Consider the following 15,735-nt stretch of genomic DNA (forward strand, 5'->3'; position numbering starts at 1 on the left):
GCCAGATAAACTTTTCCTCTTCTAAAATTGATCTGGTCAGGTCTTTTGGTCACAGCATCAGAAAAGCTGACTAAAACATTCCTCAAGGGCTGGGGATATGGCTTAAGTTAGTAGCAAGCTCGCCTGGCATGCATGAGGCACTGGATTCGATCCTCAGCACCACATGGAAATAGGATGAAGATATTGTGTCCACCTAAAGCTAAAAAATAAATGTTATAAATAAATAAATAAATAACTCCTTAAATATAATGGCTATCACACTCCAAGACAGAAAAAGAATAATAGTACCTACTCCTTAAGGTAGTGTAATTGTAAGTACTCCATTGTTAGTGCATCAGACATATCCTATCCATTTCTTATAAGTTCTCAAATTAAATCTCTGTGTATCCCCACTTTGCCTATCAAGAAAACTTAGGGGGGGCTAGGGTTATGACTCAGCGGTAGAGAGCTCGCCTCACATGTTCAAGGCCCTGGGTTTGATCCTCAGTACCACATAAAAATAAATAAACAAAATAAAGATATTGTATCCATTTACAAGTAAATAAATTTTTTTTTAAAAAAGAAAACTTAAGTTTAGAAATATTAAGAAAACTTGTGCCGAATGCAGCACAGCTTGGTTCAGGTCAGGTTATCTGTAGAGGGAGCTAGGTCTGGAGTCAAAGACAGAAAATATGTGTTGCTAAGCAGCAGAAAGGTCCAGGCTACCAATAAGAGTTGTCAAAGACTAAAAGTAGGTCCAGGCCATTACCAGTTCCCACACCTCCTGGAACATGGAGAAGACTGTCACCCTGAAGTTCTGTGAGCCAGCACCAGGAGAACCAGTTCGCACCCTCCTGTCACTTGACAATGGTCTGCCCTGGGCAAGTGTGGATGCCTGTTCTACCCAGCACCACAGCTTGGAACCCCAGAGCATCCAGGATCCAATGACCTCAACCTCCCACTTTCCCATGGGAAAACAGAAGTGGGGCAGATGAATGGGACTGCAAGGCTAACTAATAGCTTTGGTACTTTATGAAACCGTGATTAGCATAAATTTGGACCAATAGCATTGACCCAACTGCTATATAACCCCCTAGACTAGCACACTCAAGTGGCAACCCCTAACAAATACCCTCTTGCCCAGTGGGAGTTCTGTTTCTATTCACACTCAAATAAATCCAGTTCTTACTCATCCTTGTCTGTGGATTTCCTTCTTTGAATTCAGAAGACAAGAACTCAGAAGAAATTGGCCAGGAGCTGCTGGGGTCTGTTGCAACACTGGAGGGCATAGCCCACTAGTAAGAACTGCAACATGTTTCTTGGCTGCAGAGGCATGCAGCTTATGCAAGACCCCATCCACCAGCAGAAGCAGAGAAACTCCAGTTTCATTAATGTAATAGGGACTTGGAGAGGCTGTCTTTGCTAAAAGAAGTAACTCTTGGGCCTGTAGATGCCTCATGGGTAACCAAAAACAGGATAAAGTTTGGCATCTCTGCCTTATTTTGTATTTGTCTTCAGATCTCTGCTCAACTTTGTGCCTAGGGATGTTAATCATTTAAGGAGTATTTATCTAAAAACAAGTAATACAAGTTTTCTGGTTTTGTTTTTTGATACTGGAGATTGAACTCAGGGGCCCTTGCCATAGTTATATACCCAGTCCTTTTTATTTCTTAAGACAGAGTCTTGCTAAATTGCTGAGGTTGTTCTCCAACTTTGTGATTCTCCTGACTCAGGCTCTCAAGGGATTTTAGGTATGTGTCACAGTGCTCAGTGTAATATAAGGGTTATTACCCCTAAATGTACCTATCCATCTTGTTCCCCTTGAAGACTGGGTCTTCAGCATCCTGTTTTAGGCCTCTGGAGAGACACCTAAAGTCTTCAGTTACTGCCCTACTAGGGGAGCCTTATAGACACCTCACCCCACGCAGGAATTCCACCCCCCCACCCCCCCACCCCCAGCAGGAGCAATCATCTCATGAGAACTGTGATCCCACCCTTTTGGGATCATAGGTCTAATAAGTATTTTGAGCAACAAATGGAAATTGCTCCCCTCAAGTGATAAAGACTTTTCTGGAGCCACTTTGTAGAACCGGAACTGAAATAATGATCAACCAGGCCACAGTTTAGCCAAGACTGTTTAATTATGCAGACTTCTCTCTCCCTGCCCTAACTCTTCCTCTATTTAACCCCAAAGCTCCTGTCAGCACTCTGAAGACAGGACGGAGATGCTGCATCTCACTTTGCCTGCCCAGTGTGCTCATGTTGACTCAAGTCCTTTTCCTGTTTCTCACTATAACCTTTTCTGTTTGGTTTTTGGGGCAAATGGGTGGACCTGGTGTGTTGGAGCCCCCAAAGTCAGGCCTCTGGCTTAGACTCTGGTAAGACTAAGAAAGAGGCCTCATTAGCTCCTTTTCCTGATCAGAACACCTTGCCAGAGATAGGTTCTTCTGAAATAGGGAGGCAAGAACTACCTCAAAATGGATACCAGTGAGGAGGAAGGGAGGAAAGATGAAGAGGTGAGGCCACTTCAACCTGCCAGCTGTAAAGACCTGGAATTTGGGATTCCCAAATTTAGCATCTCCCAAAATAGCACTATATTCTAGCTCTTCTTGAATTGCATCCTTTACTACCAGGCCACAATCAGCTTAGATTGCTACTTCTCCTTACATATCCCAAGCAGCAGATTCTACTTCCAGGGGTGATTTGCCACTAAGCTACATCCCCAGCTTCTTTTTTTTTTTTAAGCTAGGGTCTCACTAAGTTTCTGAGGCTGGCCTCAAACTTGCAATCCTCCTGCCTCAGCCTCTGGAGTAGCTAGGATACATTTTCAAGCAGTAAGCTCATTGTATGCCCATCTCTGGAGAAAGGTAAACACCTAGGCCCAGGGGCTGGGCAGTACTGTGAGGTGGGGAAGAGAGAGGAGGGAGTGGGAACAGTCATTTTGGTCCGGTGGATATGTGCCGTTGTCCTTGAGCACTCACTGTGTGAGCCTCTGTGGGATCCTAATATAGTCTGGACCCCCAATCGTTCCTTCTTTATTGTCTCTGGGCTTCTCTTTATTGCCCTCAGACCTGAGGCTGCTCTGGAGACTCATTCTGGCAACCAGCAAGGCCACAGCAACTCCATCATAGGAGCCTGTAGGACTCTTATTCCACAGTGTTCTTGCTTCTGAAGGATTGATGGATCTGCTACAGGAAGTGTGAGAAACTCAAGACTCTGAGTTCTCATCCTCCCCCAGTGGCTCCTTGTCTTTCTTCCACCTATTCATTCCTACCAGCACTGAGCAGAATTCAATTTGGTACTCCCTACCCAGAGAGGAGGCTAAATGGCAATCAAAGGTAAAGTGTGGCAGGCATAATCTTTGAGCCCAACCACTTTCTCAAGACATTGTTTCCTTTCACCTCTCTCCCAGCTCCTTCCTGGCCTTTGAGGATCTTTCCTTCAATGACTACGCCTTCATTATTAAGCTTCCCTTCACTCAGTCCCAGCTGTGGCCTTGACTACCATTTATTCCAAATCTACCCCACTAGTCTAGACCTTTACCCTGTGCTTTGAACCCTTCAACTGCTAAATTATGCCAACCACAACCCAGATAGTGTGCAGGATTCCCAGTCAGCATGCCCCAAATTAGCACTATATTGTAGCTCTTCTTTGAATGGCATTCTTTACCACCCAAGCCACAATCAGCTTAGATTCCTACCTGTCCCTATGCATCCCAAGCAGCAGATTCTACTTCCTAGAACTTTGAAGTCCCATTTCCTTTTTTTTTTTTTTTTTTGCACAGTACTGGGGATTGAACCCAGAAGTGCTTTACCATTGAGCTACATTCCCAGCATCCTTCCACTCTATTTTTTTTTTTTTTTTTTTTTGAGATAGTCTTGCTAAATTGCTGAGCTGGCCTCAAATTTATGATCTTCCTGCCTCAGCCTCCCGCATAGCTGGGATTTTAGGTGTGTGCCATGACACTCAGCTTCATTATTTACTTTTTTTTTTTTTTCCATTATTTACTCTTAGAGAAGTCCCTTTTACGGGCTCATTCCATCAACTTCTGTTTGGTCTTCGTTTCCAGTCCCTTTCCTGGTCATCATCCACAACACAGTGGATGCTGTAACCTTAAACACAAACACCAGGGAGCTGCTCAGCTGCCTAATGGGGAACTCTCCTTATCCCCACTCTCACTGCCCCCATTGGCTGATAAGGAATTTGGCCCCTGCTTACCAGTGCAGCCTGCCTCCACCCCTCCCAATTCTCTCTGCAGCAACCCACCTGTGGATATGCCCCCCTTCTTTTTTTGGTACCAGGGACTGAACCCAGGGACATTTAACCACTGAGCTACATCTCCAGCCCTTTTATTTTATTTAGAGATAGGGTCTCGCCAAGTTGCTTAAGGCCTTGCTGAATTGCTGAGGCTGACTTTGAACTTCCCTCCTCCCTCAGCCTCCTGAGTTGCTGGGATTACAGGCATGAACCACTGTGCCTGGCTCCCCTTCCATCCATCAAGACAACTCAAAAGCTACCTCCTTACTTAAGGAGCTCTTTGTTTTCAAAACTAGTAAATAAAAGGAATTGAGCTTCTGTTGCCTTTGAACAAACTGCATCTCAAGATATCTAAACTTTAAATGATTTTTCTACAGAAATATTTTAGATAATAAGTTAATAGGAAAATACACCAGTATTTAGACAAAATTAAGGAATTGTTATTTTTTTGGGATATGCTAACAATATTATGTTATGGGCTTTTTTAAAAAAAATTGTTGTAGATGTTGTAGATGGACACAATACATTTTATTTATTTATTTTTATGTGGTGCTGAGGATTGAACCCCAGTGCCTCACACATGCTAGGTGAGCACTATACCACTGAGCCACAACCCCAAGCCCCATGTTAGGGTATTTTAGGAAAAAGGAAAAAAGTCTTTAAAATAACTCGGAGAGAGGGAGGAAAAGGGTAGGGAATATAAATAGTGCAACACTACATCATATGCAACCAGAAGAATGAGAAATTATACTCCATTTATGTATGTCTAAATGCATTCTACGATCCTGTATAACTAAATAGAATAAATAAAAAATTTTTTAAAATAACAAATCTAGGTTATCCATGAGGAGGCAGATGTGGGCATTAATTATATTTTAGTTCCCCATCCCCTCTGGTATTGAACCCAGGGGTAGTTTACTACTGAGCTACATCCCCAGTCCTTTTTTGAGACAGGGCCTAAGTTGCCCAGGCTGGCCTTGAACTTGGCATCTACTTGCTTCAGCCTCCTGAGTAGCTGGGATTACAGGTGCGCCACCACACTTGGCTCTATTTTACTCTCTACTGATTGAAATTTTCAAACACATACAAGGTTGAGCAACGTGCAAGGGTTCCTTAGTTTGAAAAACACTGTGAAAAACAAAGCTGAGCAGGGGCTGCAGGGTATAGATCAGAGGTAGAGCATGTGCTTACCGTGAAAGAGCCCTGAGATTGATCCCCAGAGCAAACAAAGGCTACATCTCCCTGCTCGAATAAAGCCTTCCGTACAGTGCTTCCTCTCCCTGTTTCCTGAGCACATGTCCTTGCCACCCTTGTGGCAGAGGCCAGGCCCATCTTCTGTCCTCAGCTTGGTACACAGCAGATGCTTAATGAATGTCAGCTGAGTGAGTTGGTGGTACTTCCAGAGCTGGCTGCTACAAGAGCATCTCCCAACATAATCTTCCTAACACAGAAAAATGGAAACAGCTCCAGGATCCTGAAGAGGGTTGAGTATTTTCCTTCTCCATATGCTGCCCACTGAGCACCTACATACCAGGGCAGCCGTACCAGCTCGGAGGGTGCTCCATTTTCATTCTTGGGGATGAACTCCACTCCTACCCTGATCCCCATCCTCAGATACCACACAGACACATATGACTGCTGAAAGAAACTTTAATAGAGCATGGCTGACTCTTGCTTCTTAGAGTTCAAGGTCAAAGAGAAAGGGCATCACATCTGTAAGAAAAGGAGAAAGTTCAGAGAAATTTGCACTTTGTAACTGCTGTTCCGAGTCTGGACTGCTGTCTCGCAGCAAGCCACCTACTCCTTCTCAAGGCTCAAATGCTGCCTTTTCTGAGGCCTCCCTGAATTTCCCCAGGAAAAGTGAAAGTCTCCTTGGCACGTCACTCCTGCTCCACTGTGTGATACCATTTTCCCAGGAAGTGGGGCCAATGCACCCCATGGACTGTGTACATCAAGTCCTACACTCCTGAGGAGAGGTCTCTCTTCAGAAAAGCATAACCAGAGGGTCTCAGACAACTGCTATTTTCCCTGATCCCTACAGAAGATGCCCCCCAGAGTGTGACCCAGGCTGCAAACTCAGCCTTGGGGTCAGGTTCCTCGGGTCTCCCCTTGGGCCCACACATGGCAAGGCTTCACACCTGGCTGGCTCATGCACTGTTGGATACTTTCCAGCCGAGTGGAAGCCAAGGCACGGGCCTCCTCTGCAAAGCGGCGGTGTCCCTCCTCAGTCAACTTCCAGAGGCAGGATCGAGGCCGGGTGCTGGCCTCACCCTGCATACTGACCGGCACTTTCTCAAAGCTGTCTCGAAAACAGAGATTGTGACGGACAGTATTCTTCCAGCCTTCTGGAGCCGTCCGGAAAAAGGGGAAGTGTTGTCTGTGGACAGGGAGGAAAGATAAGGAAAGTCATGGTTTCTTTGGGGGAGGTCCTACTCTCCAGCTGGCTCTCCCCACAGGGGCCCCTCGAGCCTCAGCTCTTCACAAGGTGGATAATGGCCAGCAAGCCTTTGCTGCCTGAGCATGTGGCAAAGCCTCCACCTGATTCATTGCTTATGAGGAGCCCCCTCTTTTGAGCCTCTTAACCCCAGGTTCTTTTTCCCCCCTCTCCCTTAGGGCTTAGGATGTTGACAAAGCAGGGACAAAGCAGAACCAGGCCCCTGGTCAAAGGGATATATCGATTCCAGGATTAATATGGAGACATTAGGCTCTTCTAATACTGGGAAAGGGCCCAAGAAACTCCCTCAGACACATGTGTACATGTGCACACCTGTAATCCCAGAACTCAGGTGGCTGAGGCAGGAGGATCACAAGTTCAAAGCCAGCCTCAGTTACTTACTGAGGCCCTAAGGAACTTAGTGAGACCCTATCTCAATAAATAAATAAATAAATAAATAAAAAGGGAGGAAAAAAGTTGAATGCAGAGCTGGAAGTGTGGTTCAATGGTAAAGCATGTTGGAGGCCCCAGGTTTAATCGCATGCACACATGCTACTAAATGCAAATCCCTTCTCAATTGGGCTCTCCTGACCCCTGAGGGCACAGGAACTTGTGTTAGGCAGGAAGGTCATTAGGATTAGCATGGCTGGGGAAACCAAGTTTTATGCTGGCTAATCTTGAGAGGCAGTAGGTAGAAACTGTTAGTAGAACCAAGTGAGTCTATGTTTTAAAGGAGAACCAAGACATAAAAGGCTAGAGTTTTTTTAGACCTGAAAGAGGGTAGGAGTGATTATGTCCTTGCACATGGGTGGCAGGTATCCACCTGGGAAAAGAGGACTGGGAAGGCACTCATCCTCAGACCCAGATGAGGAAACTGAGTCAGCAAGCCCAGAACCAGGGCCCTGACCCCTTCCTTCCCCCTCCTCACAGGGCCCCCCCGCCCCCCCCCACACATACCGAGTGAAACTGTAGATCTGCTGCACGTTGAGGCCACAGGGGGGACTGTTTCTTAGTGCCAGGGCAATTAGGTGGAAGTAATTGAGAGGGGGCCGGGACCAGAGCCTCCCCTCCGGGCTGATGGCTTGCCGAAGCCTCCGACTCTGGAGGGGGGCCCTTGTGTGAGGGGATGGGAGAGCCACAGAGGAGCTGTCATCCTGGTCCTTAGCCTCCTCCTCTTCTGGGAGCTAGAGGAGCACAGAGTAGGAACTGGTCCTGACTCCTTGGCCTCAACTCCAGGGTGCAGCAGTCTAGGACCACCATCTGGGCTTGTCCCCAACCCAAGGGTACTAGTCTCTTCTGAACCCATTAACCTTTGGCTGTCCCTAAGAAAACCAAACAGTGACACTTCATCCCTGAGCCCACCCTGCCTATGCCCAAGGCTGGCTCACAGCCCCAGGAAGCCATACCTCCCAGTTGCTGGGGGAAGAAGCGAACTGCTTCCGGGGCAGAGACTGCTCACTGGAGGAATGCAGCGATGACTCTGCCCTGGCAACCTCTGAGTAGCTGGCATCCTCCTCCTTTGGGGGTGCCTGAGGGGATGGGGGCTCGCTCATCAGATCCTCTCCTTTCTTAGATTCTGTAACCTCCAGCTTGCCGGGGGGATACACCACATTGGGGTTCACCCACATCCACAGGTTGGGCTCAATATCTGGACCTGTGCAGAGCAAAGGGAGACTGTGTGCCACAGTTCACTGGCTTTGGGTGTCCCTGGTATCTAGCCCAGGACGTGGAGCCAAGTCAGAGAACCCACCACTCACCGTCTTCATCCGCATTGGGTTTTTTTTCCAAAGGTAGTTTTGGCGGTTCAACTATTCGAAGTTTGTATCTGGCAACTGAAGAAAAGATGGAAGAGAATCAAAATGTTCTAGTATTTCCATTGTGACTCCAGGATCTTGAGCTTTGAAGGTCTCTTGGGAAAAGGTTGTGGACCCTCCCTGGGGAAGGAAATGTTAGACCACTATATTCGACTGGTTTTCCCTTCATTTCTGAACTTCTAACCACCTCACTTTTGTTTTTTTGGTACTGGGAATTGAACTCAGGGCACTTTACCACTTAGCTACATCCCTTCCCCTTTTTGTTTTTTATTTTGAGACAGGGTCTCACTAAATTGCAGAGGCACTTGTGATCCTCCTGCTTGAGTCTCCTGAGTCTCTGGGAATCCAGGCAGGCACCCCACGCCCTACTCCTTTTGCATTCTTTTCTTCACATATATTGTCCCCAAATGATCTCATGCCATGGTTTCAGCCAATCATCTATAAATATAGGGCTCCCCAATCTTTACCTGAAGTCCAGATTTCTCTGCTAATCCTTAAATAGGACTTCCTATTGGATATCTTTACTTGAGTAGTCTGTGTGCATAGCAAGCACAACATTTCTAAAACTGAATTCCTTTATTTATTTATTTATTTATTTATTTATTTATTTATCTTTGCAGTCCTAGGGATAGAACCCAGGACCTGGCACATGTTAAGCAAGTGTTCTACCAGTGAGCTACATCCCCAGCCCCTGAATTCCATTTTCTTGCTCTTTCTCCTATATTTCTTGTCTCAGCAAAAGGTACCACCATCCAACCAGACGTTCAGGGCAGAAACTATTTTGCGTTCCTTGCTGTTCCCATGAATGTCATCATATTTCAGACAAATCTGGGTTTTCATTTTGGAAATGATGATATACTTATAGAAAAGCTCAGTAATTAGAAAGGATGCACACTGCTGGGCATGGTGGTGCACAACTGTAATCCCAGCAACTCAGGAGGCTGAGGCAGGAAGATCATGAGTTCAAAACCAGCATCACATCATATGGGATTAGGCCCCAATCTCCTTAATAAGACTCCTATAGCACAAAAATTAAAACAAAGAATCAACAAATGGGATGGAATCAAACTAAAAAGTTTCTTCTCAGCAAAAGAAACAATCTGTGAGGTGAACAGACAGCCTACATCCTGAGAGCAAATTTTTACCCCTCACACATCAGATAGAGCACTAATCTCTAGGGTATATAAAGAACTCAAAAAGCTAAGCACCAAAAAAAAAAAAAAAAAAAACAAATAACCCAATTAACAAATGGGCCAAGGACCTGAACAGACACTTCTCAGAAGAGGATATACAACCAATCAACAAATATATGGAAAAAATGCTCAGCATCTCTAGAAATTAGAGAGATGCAAATCAAAACTACTCTAAGATATCATCTCACTCCAGTCACAATGGCAGCTATAATGAAGACAAACAACAATAAGTGTTGGCGAGGATGTGGGGAAAAAGGCACACTCATACATTGCTAGTGGGACTGCAAATTGGTGCAGCCAATACGGAAAGCAATATGGAGATTCCTTGGAAATTTGGGAATGAAATTTCTATTTGACCCAGCTATCCCAGACTATACCCAAAGGACTTAAAAACAGCATACTACAGGGACACAACCATATTAATGTTTACAGAAGTACTATTCACATTAGCTAAACTGTGGAGCCAACCTAGAAGCCCTTCAGTGGATGAATGTATAAAAAAAATGTGACATATATACACAATGGAATTTTACTCAGCAATAAAAGAGAATAAAATCACGGCATTTACAGGTAAATGGATGGTGTTGGAGAAGATAATGCTAAGTGAAGTTAGCCAATCCCAAAAAACAAATGCTGAATGTTTTCTCTGATATAAGGAGGCTGACTCATAGTCGGGTAGGGAGGGGGAGCATGGGAGAAATAAATGAATTCTAGATAGGGAAGACGGGTGGGAGGAAAAGGGAGGGGGCAGGGGATTAGCAAGAATGGTGGAATGTGATGGACATCATTATTCAAAATACATGTATGAAGACATGAATTGGGTGTCAACATACTTTATATACAAACAGAGATATGAAAAACTGTGGTATATATGTGTAATAAGAATTGTAATACAATCTGCTGTCATTTTTTTAAATCAATTAAAAAAAACCCAGCATCAGCAACTTAGCGAGGTCCTGTCTCTAAATAAAATACAAAAAAAGGACTGGGAATGTGGCTTAATAGTTAAGCACTCCTGGTACAAAAAAAAAAAAAAAAAAAGAATGTGCACTACATTGCTAATATTTAACATAGTACTACTAGAAAAAGGAAAAAAATAGCAAAACAAAGTTGGAAAGGAAAGGCAAAGCTACTGTTATTTGAAGAAAAAATAATTAATATAGATTATAATATTAATAGACAAGTTATTAGAACCACTAAGAACCCAGCAACTTTGCTGCATGTAAGAACATAATAATCAATAATATTTCTTTATGCCAGCATTAAAAATGGAAAATAATTTTACAAAGGTACTGCTTATAATAACAACCAAAATTATAAAGAATCTAGGAGTTAACTCATAAAAGAATTGACTAGACCTTTAGGGGAAAAATGTAATCACTTTTTTTAGACATAAAAGACTAGAATAGGGCTAGAGATGTAGCTCAGTGACAGAACACTTGCTTAACATGCATGAGGCATGAATTCAACCAGAGCACTGGAAAAGACAGACAGACAGACACTCCCTACGTGTCCAGGCTCCCTATGAGCCCTGAGTCTTTGAGCTCAAGTGATCTATCTGCCTCAGCCTACTGCATAGCTGGGTCTATGGGCACATCACCTCTCCTGACTGAACCCTATCTCAGAAGTACCTCAGTCAAAATCTAAATTAACAAAATAATTGCAACCTTCCCACAAACTCATTTATGTACTCCATAAAAATGTACCACCTCAGGCTGGGGCTGGGGCTCAGTGGTAGAACGCTTGCTTTGCACGTGTGAGGCACTGGGTTTGATCCTTAGCACCACATAAAAATAAATAAAGATATTAAAAATATATTTTTTTAAAAAATGCACCATCTTTTGTCTTTCCAGCTAACTCCCTCTCAACCACAACGAGAATCCCACTGACATCACCAATCCATCCATCTATGGCTTCAGAGAACTTGTTTGGCAGAATCGGGTTTAATCAGGGTGGTGGTTTGCCCAAACAAGTGCTCCAAAGCCATAGAGGCCAGGGACTTGCCCCTACATGCAAGGGAGTCATGTAACTTTTCTGAACCCAGGGCCTTGTGCATGCTAACATTCTACCAAGAAGCTACATCCCCAGCTCTTTTTATTTATTTTAAAATACTTTATTTTATTTATTTTAATTGTAGTGGGACACAATACCTTGATTTTATTTATTTATTTTTATGTGATGCTGAGGATCAAATCCAGCGCCGTGAACATGCTAGTCAAGCGTTCTATTCTTGAGCCATAACCCCAGCCCCCAGCTCTTTTTATTTTGAGACAGGGTCTAAGTTAACAGACTGGTCTTGAATTTGCAGTCCTCCTGTCTCAGCCTCCCAAGTAGCTAGGATTACAGGCATGTGCCACTGCACCTGGCTGCCTACTCATTTCCACTGGGACGTCTAACGTGGCCAGAGCATAACTCCTCATTTTCCTCCGTAAACCTTTCCTCAAAAAACCTTTCCCATCTCAGTATAAGACAACTCTAAACTGAGTATGGTTATGCATACCTGCAATCCCAGCTACTTGGGAAGATGAGGCAGGAGGATCACAAATTCAAGCAAGGACAGTCTGGACAAAAAAGGGCTGGGGAAGTTCAGTAGTAGGATACCACTAGATTCAATCCCCAGTACTGGGTGGGGGCAGGAATCTTCCTTTCCAATCTACCAATTTCTTTTCCCCTGAGCTGAAGGAGCTATTCTGCCCAGACTGGCTCAGCCTCTCCAGCAGCTGGGACTACAGGCATTTGCCTCTTGCTGAGCTCTGAAGAGTCTAGGTTTTTCCTTTTTGTATTTGCAGTGCTGGGGATCTAACCCTGGGCCTCATTCCTGTTAAGTAAGTGCTCTAACACTGAACTACATTCCCAGTTCCCAATTTTTATTTTTCTTATACCACACATTCCATCCATCAGCAAATCTAGTTAGTCCTAACCTCTCACCACCTTCTTTGTCACCACCCTGGTCCAATCTACCATCATGTGTTGTCTGGATTACTGCCACGGCCTAAGTAGTCTTTCTCTCTCATGGGGGAGCAAATACGGCACCCAGGGCTTGATACATGCTAGACAATTGGTGGACCATTGAGCTACATCCTCAACTCTAACACTCTTGAATAAATGAACACATATGAATGTTCACTATCTTTAATTATGGTGGCAAAGTGCTGGAAGCAATTTGGATGTAAGGAGAGTTAGAAGGTCAAAGGAAATATATATGAATGAGAGAATATTACCCAACAGCCAGAAGCATCAAATTAGATTGCATTTGGAAACAGGAAGAGGGGCTGGGGCTGTAGTTCAGTTGGTAGAGCACTTGCCTAGCACATGTGAGGCACAGGGTTTGATCCTCAGCGCCACATAAAAATAAAATAAAAAGGTATTGTGTCCATCTACTATAAAAAAATTAATAAAAAAAAAAGAAAAGAAAAGAAACAGGAAGAGCTCTGGAAAACAAGGTGGGAGGGGCCAGGCATGGGCAGGGAGGCTGAGGCAGGAAGGTCTCAAGTTTAAGCCCATGCTCAGCAATTAATGAGACTCTGTTTAAAAAAAAAAAAAAAAAAAAAAAGGCCTGGGGATGTAGTTCAGTGGTAAAGTGCCCCTGGGCCCAATTCCCAGTACCAAAACAAAACATTTTAAATAGACTAGGGTTTGTACATCAGTGTGGAGGAGATGATGGACGTGGGAGGTAGAGATTGAAGAGGGAAAACCAAGAGTTAACCCAAGCACCTTGTTCCATCAGATGACAAAAAGGTACCATGAATACATGGATGACATTAACTCAACTTTGAGGTCCAAAGAAGGAAAAGAAATTGTAAGACCACAATGGTCAATCATCCATTCAACAAATATTGAGCACTTCTAGATCTAGGCAACGCCCTTAAGAGGTGAGGTTACGGCCATAAACAAAATGATAATTTACAAGTTCTTTTAAAGAGACATAAAAATAAGTAAAGCGTACAGTTCGACAAATGGCAAGGATGGTGAGCCAAGGAGAAAGGCTGGGGAGGGGCCTAGGATGCAAAAGCTGGAAGAGCTGGAAGGCGTTGTCCCTTGGGTGCAAGTGCTGCCCTGGGCGGGTTTCCAGTCCAGGCGGAAGCCCAGTCCCCCTGCCGCATGGCGCCCCTAAATGGGCACTGGGGGAACTTAGCATGCACGGGGGCCTCGGAACCCAAGCCTGAGGGTGCCGGGCCCTGGAGCAAGGCGCAAAGCCTGACAGCCCCAACCCAGCCCCGCGGGCTCTCCCATCCCCCGCCCTCACGAGGTACTCACGGTTCTGCTCCGTCAGGGGCAGGTGCGCCGTGGTAAAGGCCAGAAAGGACTCATTCCCCATGTCCCAGTCCAACAGTCCTGGGACCTGGCCATGGAGGCTGTCCCAGAAGTAGAGATTTTGGAGTTTGAGGTCCACTTTTAGGGAGAGGAGGCACAGAGCGGCGCGGAGTGGGAGAGAAGAGCGACACCACGCTCGCCCTCGCGCACTTCCTCAAATACCGCGCGGCGCTGGCTTTAGGCGGGAGGCTGCCCAGGTGTGCAGAGCCCTGCTCGACGCCTCCACTCCACCCGCTAGCCTCCAGGAAGTCTTTGCTCAACCCGCTACCCTTGCACGTTGGGGTCTGGGAGGATTAGGCGGTCCAGAAGAAATGTAGCCCGGACCATTTATCCTCTCGATATTTACATAAAACTTATTTTATATAAAAGTCATAATGAGCTGGGCGCGGTGGCGCACGCCTATAATCCCACCAGCTCGGGAGGCTGAGGCAGGAGGATCACGAGATCAAAGACAGTCTCAGCAAAAGCGAGAGGCTAAGCAACTTAGTGAGATCCTGTCACTAAATAAAATACAAAATAGGGCTGGGGATGTCAGTTGTCGAGTGCCCTGAGTTCAATCCCTGGCACCAAAAAAAAAAAAAATAATAATAATAATAATAAATAAATGAATAAAATAAAAATAAAAAAGTGTAATAATCCCATGATAGTATTCATAGCTACTTTCTAGAAGTTTCCATAGGATTTACGGCTTATTCAAGATTGCATTTTGTAGTAGATGATGGAGATAGGATTAGATTGAATTGTGATTTGATTTTTTTTAAATAGTTTTTAATAACTTTGAAATCACAGAAAAATCTCGAGAATACTATTAAAAATTTTGTATACACTTTCACCCAGATTCATCAATTAATATTTTATCCATTTAAGTTTTTCTCTTCATATGTATTTATTTATTTATCTTACAGTGCTGAGGATTGAACTCAGGGCTTTGTGCATGCTAGGAAAGTACGCCCTAACCCCCAGCACCCCAACCAACAAGTCTTTTTTTTTAATATTTATTTTTCAGTTTTAGGTGGATACAATATCTTTATTTTATTTTTATGTGGTGCTGAGAATCGAACCCAGTGCCTCACACTGGCTAGGCGAGCCTGCTACTACTTGAGCCACATCCCCAGCTCCACCAACAAGTCTTTCATGTAATTTTTTTTCCTGGCCTAGGATTCCCTTAAGGATCAGACACTTGCATTTAATATCCATGACTCTTTGGTTGCCTTTATTATTCTTTTTTTTTTTTCTTTAGTCACCTTTAATCTAGAGCAGAGTCTCAGTCTTTGTAATCTTTTGTAAACTTCACTTTTTTTTTTTTGTACTAGGGATTGAACCCAGGAGTGTTTACCACTGAGCTATATCCTCAGTCCTTTTAATTTTTTATTTTGAGATGGTCTTGCTAGGTTGCCGAGGCTGGCCTTAAACTTGCCATCCTCCTGCCTCAGCCTCTAAAGTTGTTGGGATTACAGGAATGTGCCACCATTCCATGCCAATCGTTGGCATTTTTGAAGACCATAGGCTGTTTATTTTATTGATAGAATGACCCTCAGCTCAGTTTTAATTTGGCTGGTGTTTCCTAATAATTAGAGTTAAATTGCATTTTTTTTAAAAAACAAGAATATCACAGAGGTAATGTTTCTTGCTATATTGCTTCAAAAGACACATGATGTCAGTTTTTGAAATTTCTTAAGTAAATTTCAATCACTAGGTTTAGTGGTATCTGCCAGGTTTTCTTTACAGTTACCTTTTCCCTTTT

At 44.2% G+C, this 15,735-nt stretch overlaps 1 protein-coding gene across 1 annotated transcript; it reads right to left on the bottom strand.

Moving 5' to 3' along the window:
- Nucleotides 1-5,914: 5,914 nt before the first annotated feature.
- On the bottom strand, nucleotides 5,915-14,064 carry Foxr1 (forkhead box R1). Its single transcript, XM_046438601.1, has 6 exons — nucleotides 13,935-14,064; nucleotides 8,428-8,502; nucleotides 8,077-8,324; nucleotides 7,628-7,854; nucleotides 6,375-6,613; nucleotides 5,915-5,949 (listed from the first exon to the last, which is right to left on the bottom strand). The coding sequence occupies exons 1-6, from the start codon at nucleotides 13,993-13,995 to the stop codon at nucleotides 5,915-5,917; spliced, it is 885 nt and encodes a 294-aa protein (XP_046294557.1). The 5' UTR covers nucleotides 13,996-14,064.
- Nucleotides 14,065-15,735: the final 1,671 nt, after the last annotated feature.

Source organism: Marmota monax, unplaced genomic scaffold (genome assembly GCF_021218885.2).
Source record: "Marmota monax isolate L192 unplaced genomic scaffold, Marmota_monax_Labrador192_F-V1.1 WCK01_AAM20220418_F8-fsc00081, whole genome shotgun sequence".
NCBI classification, from domain to species: domain Eukaryota; kingdom Metazoa; phylum Chordata; class Mammalia; order Rodentia; family Sciuridae; genus Marmota; species Marmota monax.